Below are 16,420 nucleotides of genomic sequence, written 5' to 3'. Positions count from 1 at the left end.
ATTAAAATGTGTATGCTTTAAATACATATATCTAATTTCCAGAATAATTCCACGCCCCCTGAAATCAGTATATTTCATTGAAAGTACCTGGACGCAGCAGTTATTTTGGAACATAGGACAAGTTTATCTCAACCCTCCCATTATTAGTACCTATGGCGCGCCGCTTGGGGTCGGTTATTTTCCAAACGAATCTTTAAAATTAAAGCTGGGATTCAGTTTCAAACAGGCAGAAAGAGGAGAAAGGAAACTTTTCCCTCCGCTCATTCACTTCTCATCTTCTTTGAGATCAAGCATCTTTGGAAGGGGCGCCTGGCAGGCACGCCACGCTTCCCGCACAGCCGCAGCCCAGCGCGCCCAGGACGCATTCGCCTCCCACCTCCAGCAACAGGTGCGGAGCAGCGACCCCGCGCCGCTACCAACGCTGCCGTGCCCGGGCACCGGGATGCTCGGATGCTCGCAGCACCTTCCCTTCCGTCAAAGCCTACCTGGCCCCGGAGACACCGACATCCGCGCGCCCTGCGCCCTGCTGTCCCCGCTGGTCCTTCCCTCGCACACTCTAGCTCTCGCTCTCGCCTGCGTCCACACGTAGCGCCGAGGTTGCTTATTCTTTCTCCTGGTATCAGGTCCTCCCCCTTATCTTACCCCCAACCCCCGCCCTCCTCCATGCTCCGTCTGCCCCAATAGGACCAGAGGCTCCCGGGGCTGCGCTCACCTGACCAGCGGAGCGGGGGTGGCCGCCCAAGGCAGTGCATCTCCATCTGCGCTGCGGGCAGGCAGGTCCGTGCTCCGATATCGGGAACACCCTGCCTTGACCATGTCTAATGGACTCTTCCAGCAGCTAGGCGCCGAGGCTGACCTGGGAGCACACAGTGATGCCTACCCTCTGTGCATCCTGGCGGGCTGCGCAGGGAGCAATGCACGCTTTCCAGTCCTGGCTTTGACTAAACTTTCTAGACTAACCCCTTAGGCACAAGAACCACCTCACCTAGACAGCGGGGCATTCCACCCCTAAGCAATTCCCGATTTTCTTTCTGGGGGAGAAAACACATCTACTGAGTCTTTTTTGTTCCTAAGCACATTTCGTTGACTGAAGTATCCCTGAACTGTTCACCCCATTAGAATTTGCACATAAATTGATGAAATTGGAGAAGTGAGGAACCTACTCGTACATACGCTTATCTGGTAAATTATCTGTCTCCTCATTTATAAAATAGGATTGTTATTTTATTCCCAACTTTTCTCTCCATGAAAAGCCAACTTACTGACTTTCAACAAGGGAATTATCTTTCTTTTAAAAATATACATATTTTTATTGATTTCGAGAAAAGGAAAGGGAGAAAGATAGAAACATCAATGATGAGAGAAAATCATTGATCAGCTGCCTCCTGCACACTCCCCCCTGGGGATCACGCCCACAACCTGGGCATGTGCCCTGACTGGGAATGGGAGGCTCAACCACTGAGTGAGCACACACGCTAGCCAGGCATAATTATGTATTTAAATGCATTTTCCCATTAAATATTTAACATAATTTCTTTTCATTGCCATAATGTGATTGTACCTCTCTTTAATATCTGGATATTTTTATATGATAAAGAAAAGAATACACATGTAGCCCTGACTGGTTTGGCTCAGTGCATAGAGCATTGGCCTGTGGACTGAAAGGTCCCGGGTTCGATTCCAGTCAAGGGCATGTACCTTGGTTGTGGGCAGATCCCCAGTAGGGGGTGTGCAGGAGGCAACTGATCGATGTTTCTCTCTCATCAATGTTTCTAGCTCTCTATCCCTCTCCCTTCCTCTCTGTAAAAAATCAATAAAAAATATTTTTAAAAATAAAAGAATACACATGTAATGGCTAAACAGCTCCATGAAATGAATATTAAGATCAAGTAATAGCCAAGTGGATTATTGCTTTCTATCAAATAATCTCACCTTCTTACAAATCTAAATATACACACTAGTAGTATTTGGTTACACATATTCTATTTTTCTTATGGCCATATGCAATATTTTATTACATTACTAGAGGTCTGGTGCACGAAATGTGTGCTCGGGTAGGGTCCCTAGGTCTGGCCTGCAATCGGGGCAGATCTTCCCTGGCTGCCAGCTGCCAAAAGCCAGCCCCTCTCCCTGCTGCCAACATCGATCGCCCTCTGTGTGTGGGGAAACTGGAAGGTCAATCAGGGCTCCACTTGCTAGCACCCGCCTTGGCCTGGCACCGCCCACATCCACCTCCACCCACCCCAGTTCCCCATTCCCCATTGGGCGATCAGAGCCTGAGGACTGAGGGCAGCCCCTGCATTGAGCGTCTGCCCCCTGGTGGTCAGTGAACATCATAGCAACTGGTCATTCTGCCATCTAGTCGATTTGCATATTACACTTTTATATATAGACTAGAGGCCCGGTGCACAAAATTTTGTGCACTCGGGGGGAGGAGGGGTCCCTCAGCCCGGCCTGTGCCCTCTCGCAGTCTGGGACCCCTCGGGAGATAACGACCTGCTGGCTTAGGCCTGCTCCCGGGTGGCAGAGGGCAGGCCCAATCCCTAGGTGCAGCCCCTGGTCGGGCTCAGAGCAGGGCCGATTGGGGAGTTGGGTCGCCGCCCCGTCATGCACAGAGCAGGGAGGATCGGGAGGTTGCGATGCCACCTTCAGTCACACTCAGGGTAGGGCCAATTGGGGGGTTGGGGCACAGCCCCCTGTCACACTCAAGGCAGGGTCGATGGGGAGGTTGCGGCGCCACCCCCTCTCACGCACAGAGCAGGGCCGATCAGGGGGTTGGGGCGCTGCCCCCTGTCACACAAAGAGCAGGGCCCATCAGGGGGGTTGGGGCTCCGTACCCTGTCACGCACAGAGCAGGGCCCATCAGGGGGTTGGGGAGCTCCTCCCTGTCACGCACAGAGCAGGGCCGATTAGGGGGTTGAGGAGCTCCCCCCTGTCACTCACAGAGCAGGGCGGATCAGGGGGTTGGGGCGCCGCCCTCTATCACCCACAGAGCAGGGCCGATCAGGGAGTTGGGGCGCCGCCACTCTCACACTCAGGGCAGGGCTGATGGGGAGGTTATAGCTCTACCCCGTCACACACAGAGCAGGGCCGATCAGGGCGTTGGGGCGCCACACCCTGTCACACACAGAGCCGCAGGGCAATCAGGGGGTTGGGGAGCTCCCCCTATCAGCCACAGAGCAGGGCTGATCAGGGGGTTGGGGCGCCTTCCCCTGTCACAAACAGAGCAGGGCGGATAGGGAGGTTGTGGCCCCGCCCCCTGTCACACACAGAGCCGCAGGGCGATCAGGGGGTTTGGGCGCTGCCCCCTGTCACACTGATCCCGGTGCCGGGAGGCCTCGTGGCTCCGCTGATCCTGGTGCTGGGAGGCATATTACCCTTTTACTATATAGGGTATTGGCCTGGTGCATGGGTGGGTGCCGGCTGGTTTGCCCTGAAGGGTGTCCTGGATCAGGGTGGGGGTCCCCACTGGGGTGCCTTGCCAGCCTGGGTGAGGGGATGATGGCTGTTTGCAGCTGGTCACACCTCCTTCAGGGTGGGGGTCCCCACTGGGGTGCCTGGCCAGTCTGGGTGAGGGGCTGAGGGCTGTTTTCAGGCTGGGAGGGTGACTGAAGATCCCAACTGCTCCTTTTTTTCTTTTTTCTTTTTTTAATTCTGGGCCAGCTTTAGCTTTGAGGCTTGGCTCCAGCTCTTAGGCCTCCGCTGCTGAAAGCAGGTTTCTGGCCTTTGTCTACCTTCTGTATTTGAAACAATGTTGCGATCCTGCTGGCTGAAGCCCAGCGGACTAAAGCAGGTTTCTGGGGTTTTGTTTAGCTTCTATATTTGTAACACAGTTGCTTAGAGTTGCAGCTCAGAGGCCTGCAGCGGCAGGCAGGAAACGTTGGAGTCCTCCGTCCCTGAAGCAAGGAAGCCTCATGTTCGCTTTAAGCTGCCTGGCTGCCGGCCACCATCTTGGCTGGCAGTTAATTTGCATATTGCCCTGATTAGCCAATGGGAAGGGTAGCGGTCGTACGCTAATTACCATGTTTCTCTTTTATTAGATAGGATAGATAGATAGATACATTAGCAAAGAATGATTTAAGTACAATTTTATGTCCTGTGAAAAATATTTTAAATCTTTATCTTCCCAAGTTAAAAATATTTTTCCTCAAGAAATCTATTTACAAAAACAAAAATTGCTGAGACTATTTTTAGATTAATAATTGTTTCTCTTCCTTAACAAGAAAGATGTCTTAGAGCATTTTCTCACAGTTTAAAAGGAATTTACCCATAAATCAAATACAAATATATATTGAATTTTTAATCTTTTAGGAACAGCTAATTAAGATTTTTTTCCCCTAGTTGCCTCTGGCTTAGGTGCACTGTGTGTGGTACTTCCCATGGCTTTGCATTTTGCTTTAATGGCAGGGGGAGGAAACCAGCAAAGCTCAGAAACCACACTGCATATCAAAATGTCACCATGGCAGCATTTGTCCACTTGTCAGAGTCCTTTTGAAATGGCTCAGCCATTCATTTTGTTGAATCAATATTGAAGCTTTCAAGATTTATTACTTGAGGTTTGGGAGCAGGTGAAGCAAACAAACCCTTCATTCCTAACATTAAGTTGTAGTTGGGCCAAGATTATGATTTCTGTCTAGCCTTTATTTATAGAATAGACTATAAGGTTTCCACTCCTTGCATAATTATCTTGTAATAAGCTTGCATTTACATGCCTGCTAATACAGTGAGAAAGAATTTAAAGTTTTAGAAAACATCCCATGGGCTATGGTAAACTTACCAAATGTTAAATTCAAATAGCGGATTTCCTGGGAGATGTGGAGGAGGGAGCAAAGAGGAGAGATATAAAGCTTTTGATATAAAATCTTGAAATCTTTGATATAAGGTTCTTCAAATTCCATTTATACGTATCCCATCTTGAAACAAAGTTAGTAAGAAGCAGAATAAGCATGCTGTCCATTAAATCTTTCTCTTTAATAATGTCCAATTATTAATACTTTCTCCTCTCAACAACTATAAAAGTGACCTTTCTATTTTAAAATACTGTGATTTCTTCAAAGACTTTCTAATAATCATATACATTCCTAGTGGACTGGGTCACAAAATGAATCTGACATCTTAACCCAAGCACTCACTGCAGGTATTTTCAGTTATCGCTGAGCTAAACTCGGTGCAGAGTACAGTACTGTTCGAAGATGAAATTATGAGAAATTTTCCTAAGCATAGATCTGCCTGACAAAATCCCGAAGTGTCTCTGAAACTTCATTGACATATTGGGCCAGGCTACAGTGAGAGAGTGCACACTTCTCTTCAGTGTTGCTCCTCAGCACTCTTCCCAGGCCTGAGGAGTCTCCCACTTGGCACCCCATGGCCTGCACCACTCCTAGTGGGATCACCATAGGATGCAATGCAGTTATCCTCAGTGGGGTGAATCTACCCCAGGTAACATGATAAAGTCATCTCAGTTGGGTTATAGGATCTGCTGTCCCAGAAGCTCCAAACTCTACCAAGGACTTCTCCAATCTGAGGTAATGCTTATTTTACCAATGGCTGCAAGCAAACAAAGCTACTGCAAACAAAGCCCCACTGTCTTATTCCCCACATGGGTGGGAAAATCAACCCAGTTGAAGAAATATTTGTCTGATGATGTTTGAGAACGATGCAGGACATTGCAAAGTTTATATATGTGTGGGTGCCTGGTCCACTTAATACAGACATCCCTGCCAGCAGCTTTAGACTTAAGATGGAAGTGCTCTATCTTTCCAATGTCCAGCCAGCTTTTCTAACTTAAACAACTTCAAATAGCCATAAGAATTTCAAATCATACTGAAAGGCATATAGAGTACTCTCTGTAGTTTCTGCTTAAGGTGATGAAAATTTGTGGACGTAGATAACAGTGATGGTTGCACAACATTGTGAATGTAAGTATTGCCACCAAACTGTACACTTAGAAAGTAGTTCATAGTTGGGGCTCAATCCCCAGTAGGGGGGCGTGCAAGCGGCAGCCGATCAATGATTCTTATCATTGATGTTTCTGTCTCTCTCTGCCTCTCTTTTCCTCTCTGAAATCAATAAAAATATATTTTTTTAAAATAGTTAATTAAAATGGCAAATTTTATGTTATGTTTATTTTACCACAATTTTTAAAATCAATAATGTTATATATGAAAAACCATTACACATTTTAAATGGGTGACTTGTATGGTGTATGAAGTGGTTATCAAGGAAGTGGTTTTAAAAAAAAAAGGGGGGGGGGAGAGTACGCTGAAGAAAACTTCAATGCTCTGTCCACAGCTTGTATATAAGTCAGGTCATATCAGAAAACTTACACTGAAATTGTCTCATTTTTCAGAAAAATCAAAATTCTTTTGAGTTTTCTTTTTTGTAGGGTTCTGAGAAAGTAATAAGGTGGGTTGTTTTTTTAAAGATTTTGTTTGAAAGGGTACCAGACAAATACAGCTTCAGCACTGTATTAAAGCAATCCCACATAGAATATTCCCAGACAAAATGGAGTTCTCTATTAGTCCTTAGTTTTTCTCTTTTCTTTTCTTTTTCTAAAAGCACGGAAGTGAACGGTGAATATTTCCTACAAGAAATGCTGAGCTGGTTAATTTCTGATAATTATAAAATCACGGGTGGTCACTAGTTCAAAGAAAAGCTTTCCCCAATAAAACCCAAGTATGAGCAGGGACTTTAACTGTGTCCCTTTATCCACTGCCAAAATGTAGTATCAATGGAACAGAATGTGAAAGCTGCAGCTTTGATATGAAAGGTACTGAAAGTATTCATCTTTTGGTAGTTGTTCTGCCACCATATGGAATCAAATAAAAGGAAAGAGAATTATGCAGCATCAACTTGAATTATGCAATTGCAGAAAGGGAAAGGCAAATCATTACCAGATGCATCTCTGCATACATTTTATTATAAATTTTTTTCTTTGCTATCACCAGGCACCCAATGCACTCTACTGGCAGGGTGAAGTTATTGAAAATAATACAACAGAAAATTTTAAAGTAACATTATCATTCATTTACAACAGAGAAACACTATTAGAACATTTAGTGTTATTAGAATATTAGAATATTTAAAGCATCAATATTAGCCTGAACCACATGAAATTGATATTTTTTGTTAAAATAATCAAACATGGGCAAAATGGTTGAAAAACAGCAAGTTCATGTGCTTCAACCTAATACCTAATTTTCCTCCTAATTTAAAACTGTAGTCTGTTCTGTTCTTTATTATCACCATTCAGTAGAATAAAAGACATTTATTTAATTTTTATGTAATATTTTTTTTCAATCCTCACCTGAGGGTATTTTTCCATTGATTTTTTAGAGAGAGTGGAAGAGAGAGGGAAAGACAAAGAGATATATCAATATGAGAGAAACACATTGATTGGTTGCCTCCTGCACACCCCCAGCCAGAGCCGGGGCCTGGGAAGGAGCCTGAAACCGAGGTATGTGCCTTTGACCGGAACTGAACCCAGGACCCTTTGGTCCACAGGCCAACACTCTATCCACTGAAACAAATCGGCTAGGGCAGTGGTGGGCAAACTCATTAGTCAACAGAGCCAAATAACAGTACGATTGAAATTTCTTTTGAGAGCCAAATTTTTTTAACTTAAACTATATAGGTAGGTACATGGTTATTAACTTAATTAGGGTACTCCTAAGGCTTAGGAAGAGCCACACTCAAGGGACCAAAGAGCCGCATGTGGCTCACGAGCTGCAGTTTGCCAACCACAGGCTAGAGCAATTTTTATGTAATTTTTTAAAAATTTTAAGTTATTTAACTTTTTAGCTCTTTATGCAAAATGATTCCACAAATAGATGACTCAATTAATGTTCCTTTTCTCTCCTTCAATTAAGAAATAATTTTTTTCAGTTGGATATAGCAAAATTTCCCACTTGTTAGTATATTTGGGCCTGCGCTCAGCTGATCATGAGGCACTTCAAGGGACACCTTCTCTATTGGAAGTGAAGGAAGACACTCTCCCCAGACCAGCTCTCCTCTTATATCCTTTCTACAAAATGATGATGGATGCTAAGTAGCAGGCTTCTTCTCACTTCTACCTTGAGAGACCCAGAGGCAGGTACCTTGGGTCTGTTGAGGGATTGGAGGTTCTGAGTGTGAGGTCTATGGCTCCTGGAGTGGGACTGAGCAAAGCTTGATCCTAATGGGACTAGAGGGCAAAGGCAAATCCTACTGGGGATGATCATGCTCCCACCAACCAAAAAAACCACATCTTTCTAAGGTCTAGAGCAGTGGTTCTCACCCTTGGCTGCACATTACAATCACCTGGGAATCTTTTTAAAATCCTGATGTCTAGGTCTCATCCTCCGGAAATTCTGTTTCTTTGTTATGGGGTGGGGCCACAACGTTAGTAACAAAGAAACAGAATTTCCGGAGGATGAGGCCCAGAAATCAGGATTTTAAAAAGATTCCCAGGTGATTCTAATGTGCAGCCAAGGGTGAGAACCACTGGTCTAGAGAGAAAGAATAGTGCTGGAAATAGAAGATAAAGCCAAAGGTTAAAAGCTGGATCATCTAGGAACAGTGTTGAAAGGAGAAGAGAGGGACAGAATGGGACTGAGTTGGAAGAAATAAAAGACCTTTGATGTGGAGTGCTGCCTGTACAACCTAGTTTAACGATGTAGCAGTAGGGGTGGGATAGGGAGGACAGAATCAACAGCCAAGCAAGTGCTTGGACTGTGCTCAGACAACTGCAGTTGGCTCCCTCTGTAGGGATAGAATTTGGGTGGCATTACGGAAAAAACTTCATGCTGTCAGTGATAATCTACACCATCCAACAACTGGAAGAGTTCTGTTTGCAGTTAACACAAAGGCTACACAGCACACAATTCTGGACATTTTCCCAGGAGAAGAATAACCATTAAACAACTGTTCCTAAATCAGAGTCAAAGGTCGGAGGCAGTCTGGAAGTGACTGAGAAAGTTCTTTTCCAGAGTAGTATGAGACTAATATGAGGAGGAAATTTTGGAAAGGAGCTCAATACATCAGTAACCAGTTCACTGAATTCAGTTTACTGATTAAAACCTGTACTGTTAACCATTCTTTTCTGTCCCCAGGATGAAATCTTGGATGGATCCCATGTTTCACATTCATTTGTAATTATTAGCAAATAGTCTCATTTTCAGATAATACAATGCAAAGCTTCATTTCCCATTTATGCTTTGAGAGTTAGTTCTGTGCTTGCTTGAGCCTGATCCAGGTTATAAGGCCTAAAGTGGGGAAGGAATGTGTGGTCAATCTTTTTCTTGGTTTGTCCCAATTCTTATACTTCTCCCTTTTCATTATGGTCTTTTCTGGCTCCTTCAGAGTTGGAAAGCAGGGAAATAGATATGTCGAGGAAAATGAAGATTATTTCCGAATTGAGTTCTTAATACTGTCATCTGTGGGGATACCTGACACAGGCTCTGTTTTTCTGGGCGGGCCACTTGCCATTAGCCTTCCATTCCCTACCTCCGGCAGTCCATTACAGATCCTTTTCAGTCCACTGCAGGAATGAAGGGGTCACTTCCTTCCTCTAGATATGTCTTTGGGGTGTGGTATCTTTAGACAATTAAGACCCTTTGGTCATACCCACAGCTGGTCTTCAGAACACCACACCTTTCCCTTGCCATTACTCTGAGTGCAGGGCAGAGTTAGACTCACTTTCCAATTGTTTTTGGATGCGTCAGGTACCAGTCCCTTTGTCCCTCAAAGTCCATGTCAGGTTCTCCAAGTGATTCTGACTCAACACCAGTTTTGCCTATGGGTGGTGGAAGTGGAATGCCTGCCTCTTGTCAGCTCCAGAGAAGGAATTTAGACAGCAGCATGGAAACAAAGCAAGCAAATTTATTAAGGAAGCAAAGCAGGTGGGTTTATTAAGAATACACTTGGGGCCCTAGCCAGTTTGGCTCAGTGGATAGAGCACTGGCCTGCGGACTGAAGGGTCCCGGGTTTGATTCTGGTCAAGGGCGCATGCCCCGGTTGTGGGCTCGATCCCCAGTAGGGAGTGTGCAGGAGGCAGCCAGTCAATGATTCTCTCTCATCATTGATGTTTCTTTCTCTTCCCCTCTCCTTCCTCTCTGAAATCAATAAAAAAACATTAAAAAATAATAATACACTTGGCCTAAAGCATAAGCATGCAACTCAGCTAGTCTGAGTGCCCCACCTGGTGGAGATTCAAGAGTTTTATACTCCCCCTACCTCCCATATGTTTCAAGGTTCCCCTCTCCGATAGGATAGATTTCAAAGTCCCCCTTTTCATTGTTATGACTTTTCCCAGAATTTGTGAGAACATCTCCTGATTTTATCTTGGCAATTACCAAGACTGCTGACTTATTTGTTCAGTGGGTGAGATAAACTCCCCTTTTTTCCTTTTAAAAAAAAAATACATATTTTATTGATTTTTTACAGAGAGGAAGGGAGAAGGATAGAAAGTTAGGAACATCGATGAGAGAGAAACATCAATCAGCTGCCTCTTGCACACTTCCTACTGGGGATGTGCCCGCAACCTAGGTACATGCCCTTGACCAGAATCAAACCTGGGACCCTCCAGTCTGCAGGCTGACGCTCTATCCACTGAGCCAAACCAGTTAGGGCTCCCCCCCTTTTTTTTTCTTTCCCTTCCCCTCCTCCTGCCCTAACAGCTATCTTTCCTACCTAAAATCCCCCAAATGCTTTTGGGGTTTTGTTTTTTGTCCCCCAGACTTTATCTGTCCTTGGGATTAGCTGGCACAAGTGGTATTAATTGGGTCTTTGTTCTCTATTTTCCCAGGGCAGGGTGATTTAAGCTATGTACTCTCTGGTTAGGGAGGAAAGGTATAAACCATTTGCTCTCAAGTGTCTTTGGTTGGGGAAGATATAAGGACTTGTGATTCACAAGCTGGCTACAAGCTGTGCAAACTGTTTGGCTTTGTTTTATTTTCTTTTTTCATTTTCCTCATTCCACTTGCCCAGGAATTTTCCTAGCTTCTTCCTATCCTGCCATAGTACTGTGACAGCTCTCTCCAAAGGAATTCTCCCTATGAGCGTCAAGACCAATCTCCTGGCCTCCACTTATATACCCTGAAGGTAGGTGATGACTTAAGAATCGCAAAATCAGTTTCTTCACAAAGTAGTTTCTAAAACTACCTGCATTTAGAACTGTGCTCTACTATTTACTCCTATATGACCCTAGACAAGATATTTAATATTTTAGTGTCCTTATTTACAAAGTACTGAAATCTTTAGAAATAAAACAATAGCTATAGCATGGGTTGTTTTAAAATTAAATGCATTAAGTACTTAGAAGAGTGCCTGATCACGAATAATAAAGCAAACTCACATCATGTGCCTTCTGATAAGATGTGCTGTGAAGTATCTAACATCATTAATGTGGGATTCTTGGTAAAAAAATATTTAATCGGAATCTAATCATGAAAAAATAATCAAACAAATCCAAGTTGAGGTGCATTCAGCATAACTGCAGTCTAGATTTTTCAAAAATATCAAAATAACGTAAGAGCAACATTTTAGGTGGGGGAGGGGAGCTGTGGAATTCTTTTGGACTGGATTAAGACACTAGAGAAGCATGGCAACTAAATGCATTCAATAAACCTTGATTAAATCCTGGATCTCGCAGAAACCGGTTTGGCTCAGTGGATAGAGCGTCGGCCTGTGGACTGAAAGGTCCCAGGTTCGATTCCGGTCAAGGGCATGTGCCTGGGTTGGGGGCACATCCCCAGTAGGAGATGTGCAGAAGGCAGCTGATCAATGTTTCTCTCTCATCGATGTTTCTAACTCTCTATCTCTCTCCCTTCTTCTCTGTAAAAAATCAATAAAATGTATAAAAATAAATAAATAAATCCTGGATCTCATTTTAAAATAGAGAGAGAGAGAGAGAGAGAGAGAGAGAGAGAGAGAGAGAAAGGATAAAATCAGGGCAACCTTGGATATTTAGCTATTAACTGAATATTAGAAAATAAAATTGTATCAGTATTATATTTCTTAACTAGGGGCCCGGTGCACGAAATTCGTGCACTGGGTGGGGGGCGGGGGGAGAGTGTCCCTCAGCCCAGCCTGTCCCCTCTCACATACTGGGAGCCCTCAGGCGTTGACCCCCATCACCCTCCGATCACCTGATCGGCCCCTTGCCCAGGCCTGATGCCTCCGCCAGAGGTGTCAGGCTTGGACAGGGGACCCCCATCTCCCCCCGATCACTGGCTCTGGCCCCCGCCCAGGCCTGAGGCCTCTGGCCCAGGAATCATGCCTGGGCAGGGGACCCCCATCTCCCTCTGATCGCTTGCTCCACCCCCCGCCCAAGCCTGATGCCTCTGACCCAGGCTTCAGGCCTGGGCAAGGGGACCATCATATCCCCCCAATCCCCGGCTCCGCCCCCCACCCAGGCCTGACGCCTCAGCCAGAGGAGTTGACCCTCATCACCCTCCGATCACCAATCACCGGATCGGCCCCTTGACCAGGCCTGAGGCCTCCAGCAGAGGTGTCAGGCCTGGGCAGGGGACCCCCAGCTCCCCGCGGTTGCAGGCTCCGCCCCTGCCCAGGCCTGACACCTCTGGCCTAGGCGTCCGGCCCAGGCAGCGGGGACCTGCAGTGGCAGCGGGGGGCGCCGTGATCGTGGGCTTCGCTTTAGGCCCAGGCAAGGGACCCTTAGCTCCTGGGACTGCCAGCTTCGACCGTGCCCAGCTCCCATCGCTGGCTCCACCCCTACTTCCTGCTATCACTGGCCAGGGCGGCAAAGGCGCCTGATTCTCCGATCATGGCTGGGGGGCAGGGCAAAGGCGGCCCCAGGGCCGCCTTTGCCCTGCCCCCCAGCTCTTAGCTCCCCCCTGGGTTTCCGATCACTGTCAGTGGCAGGGGGCTTCTTCCTGCTTTCCCTTTCGCCTCCCTGCATTGTGCCTACATATGCAAATTAGCCGCCATCTTGTTGGCAGTTAATTTGCATATAGCCCTGATTAGCCAATGAAAAAGGTATCGCTATACGCCAATTACCATTTTTCTCTTTTATTAGTGTAGATAGTTATGTTGTGGTTGTGTAAAAGAATGCCTTTGGGCAGTGCCCTCAGCGGTCCTGGATCTGTCTCTTGCTTCAACAGTTTGGACGGGAAAGACACAAAGATGCCCCTTCTCCCAACCTCCGGCCACTCTCCTGCATTTTATCCAGTCACCACGTTCAGAACCAGCTCTGGGATCAGCCAACACACAGGTGTTTGTTTTCCTACCTTAACTCCTTATTGCCGAACAACCATGAGCTCCCAAATTCGTCAGAATCATTCCACCGAGGTGGAGGCTGCGGTCAAGCCCCTGTCCACCGGGCATCTGCGGGCCTCCCACACCTACCTCTCTCTGGGCTTCTATTTCCACCCTGACGATGCGGCTCTGGAGGGCGTGGGCCACTTCTTCACAGAGTTGGCGAGTTGGCGGAGAAGAAGCGAGAGGGTGCCCAGCGTCTCTTAAAGTTGCAAAACCAGGGCAGTGGCTGCTTTCTCTTCCAGGGCGTGCGGAAGCCTCCCCAAGATGAGTGGGCCAAACTCAGGACGCCATGGCAGCCGCGCTGGCCTTGCAGAGGAACCCGAACCAGGCCCTGGTGGAGCCGCAGGCCCTGGTTCTACCTGTGCAGACCCTCGTCTCTGTGACCTCCTGGAGAACCACTTCCGGGATGAGGGGCTGAAACTCACCAAGAAGATGGGCGACACCTGACTCGCCTCCGCAGGCTGGCCGCCCCCAGGCTGGGCTGAGCGAGTATCCCTTCGAAAGGCTCACCCTCAAGCAGGACTAGGAGTCTGTGAGCCCAGAGGCCTTTGAGGGGGCCCTCTGAATTACCTGGTGTCTGGCTTTTACCTGAGCCTCTTCCCTAAACTCCTAGCCATTCTTTTAACCGCCCTGAAGCCCTCTCCCATGCATTGGAACAAATGAAACAATAAAGCTTTTTGGGGAAAAAAAAAAGTCTTTGTCCTTTGGAGACATATTGAGGTATTTAGGGGTAAAGTGTCATGATGCCAGTAACTTATTTTCAAATTGTTCCTCAAAAATAATAATTTAGTGCCACAATACATAATAAATCTCTTAGAACAGTATTTGGCACATAATAAGTGTAGATTATTTATTATTAGTACAGATACTTAGACAACAGAAAAAATCACATAATATTACTCATTTGTTAAATTGAATGCACTGAATCATGATTTCCTAATTCCCTCTTCACCCATCACCCACCTTTTCCAGCTCCCAACACCCATCTTTCATTAACTTCTCCACTCCTCCCTCTAGACCACTAATATAGTTCCTAACCTAATTTACATTTTGGTAGCTAATATGATCAGAAGATGTTTTTCTAAATATGCTTTAATCTCTAACATTTAGATTCACAGCTGACATATTATAAAATCTCTGTACCATCAAACTCATACAATAACACGGCTTAGATAATTTTAAGGCTACACTTTATGGAATAGCTTTGTGGATCTCAACCATTTTAGAGTCAGGATTCTTTCATTCTCTTAAAGATTGAAGACTCAAGCTTTTGATTACTTATAGCTATCAATATTTATAATATTAAAAATTAAAAACAAATAACAATTAAAGATGTGTATTTATTAATTCAGTTAAAAATAAACCCATTTCATGTTAATGTAAATAATATATTTATGAAAAATATATGTCCTCAAACATAAATCTCTTCTTAATGTCTGGCTTAATAAAAGACATCTGTTTTCTTTGTTAAATAATTGTAGTAACATACACATGACATATAATGTACCATTTTAACCATTTTAAAGTGTACAGTTCAATGGCACTTAGTACATTCACAACCATCACCACTATTTTCAGAACATTTTCAGCACCCCAATAGGAAAACCTGTACCCATTCTTCATATTTTCTGATTTTCTTCAGTCAAAACAGTATATAGCAACAGATTAAATGTACAGCAGTGTCATTAGAGCTAATAAATGCTTTTAGCAAAATTGCATATTACATGGTCAATAATACATAAAAATCACTGGTATTTCTGTACACCAGCAGTGAATGCATAAATAAGTGGAATGACAAATTGACCTTTCTCTCTCTCTCAAAAATCAGTAAAAAATTTTAAACATCAAGAAGAATTAATACTTAGAAGTATGTTTATTTAATCAATAAAATGCAAAAAAATGCTGAAATGAAAGAAAATAAATAAATGGAAAGACAGCCTGTATTCATGGATTGAAAAACTTAATATTGTTAAGGTGGCAAATGCTGCCAAAGAGATCTACAGTTGATATAGCTATTGAAATGTCAGTTTTGCACAGATTGCCTTAACTTCATAAATGTTGAAAGAGGTAGATGTTAACCATTCTTATCATAATCTCCTGGTTGAAGTTTCCCAGTCCATTAGCAATGCATTTGGATGCTCTCATTACACACATCCAACAAACAATAGCAATCATTCTTATGAAACTAGAATTTTAATGAGTAAAGAGCAGATATTTAGAGAAAGGTGAATATAAATCAAGGAAGATAGGACAAGGCAGGAAGAAAAGAAAATTTACTATAAACTGTTTCAGGTATTCATATCATATGCACCTTCAAGCTCTAGCCCATCCAGTTGCTATTAAAACAAATAAGGTAGAAGGGCTAGTTAGCATATCTTATTAGATTAGGTGATGGTTTGACAGCTTTGCCTTATAAGTGACCATGAAATTTTTATATAAAGAATGATCCTTTCTCAATCTAATATCTTCTTTTATTATCAGCATTGATTATAAAGCCTACATAATTTGTGTTTGACAAAGCCAAAAATAACACACAAGAAATTTTCTTTTGAGGACTGGTGTAGTAAAATATTCATCTTTCAATGAAATGAATGAAACAATAAGATGTAGAAATCTTTACAAATCAAAAATTCATTTATATTATGTTATGATATACTAGTAGATGAAAGGGAAGTTAGTAAAGTTTCTATTAATAGACTAGATTCTCCTACAAAATAACAGGTTAGATTTAGAATTGAAAATGAGTCCTTTTCAAACAACAAATCAAAGAGATGAATTTCAGTGTGTTTCTTTTTAACAGACTACTCACCGATCACCATATATCATTGCCAAACACGACTTGGCATGGAAAGGAAGGAAGGTTCCACTACTCTTGCTATATACCCCACTGGGTAAATCCAAATGTAAAATACTCTTTAAAGTCAGCAGGAATTCTTTGCTTCAAATAATTCTGAAGGGATTTAGAAGCCAGATAGGATTAAAGCGTGGGAAAAAAGGTGGAAAAATAATCTCAACCTTAACTGTACATAAAAGAAAACATGTAAGAAGGAAAAAGAAAATCTTTATTTACATCCAACAACTGTGGTTAAGTGTGGTATATTTAAAATTAATGGGGGAAATGGGCTTTAAATACAGACTTACTAATCAAAGTATGCAAAAAGGA

At 44.1% G+C, this 16,420-nt stretch overlaps 1 protein-coding gene across 1 annotated transcript in view; it reads right to left on the bottom strand.

Moving 5' to 3' along the window:
- Positions 1-612, bottom strand: part of ADGRV1 (adhesion G protein-coupled receptor V1) — a 459,909-nt gene extending 459,297 nt beyond the window's left edge. Inside the window, exon 1 of the mRNA XM_081090113.1 lies at positions 486-612. Coding sequence (XP_080946239.1) covers positions 486-507 — 22 coding nt within the window. The 5' untranslated portion in view covers positions 508-612. The remainder of the gene's footprint in view (positions 1-485) is intronic.
- Between the last annotated feature and the right edge of the window lie 15,808 nt (positions 613-16,420).

This window comes from Myotis nattereri (genome assembly GCF_964212035.1).
Source record: "Myotis nattereri genome assembly, chromosome: 4".
NCBI classification, from domain to species: domain Eukaryota; kingdom Metazoa; phylum Chordata; class Mammalia; order Chiroptera; family Vespertilionidae; genus Myotis; species Myotis nattereri.
The sequence above is the reverse complement of the archived record's forward strand: the minus strand, read 5'-3'. Positions and strand labels throughout refer to the sequence as shown.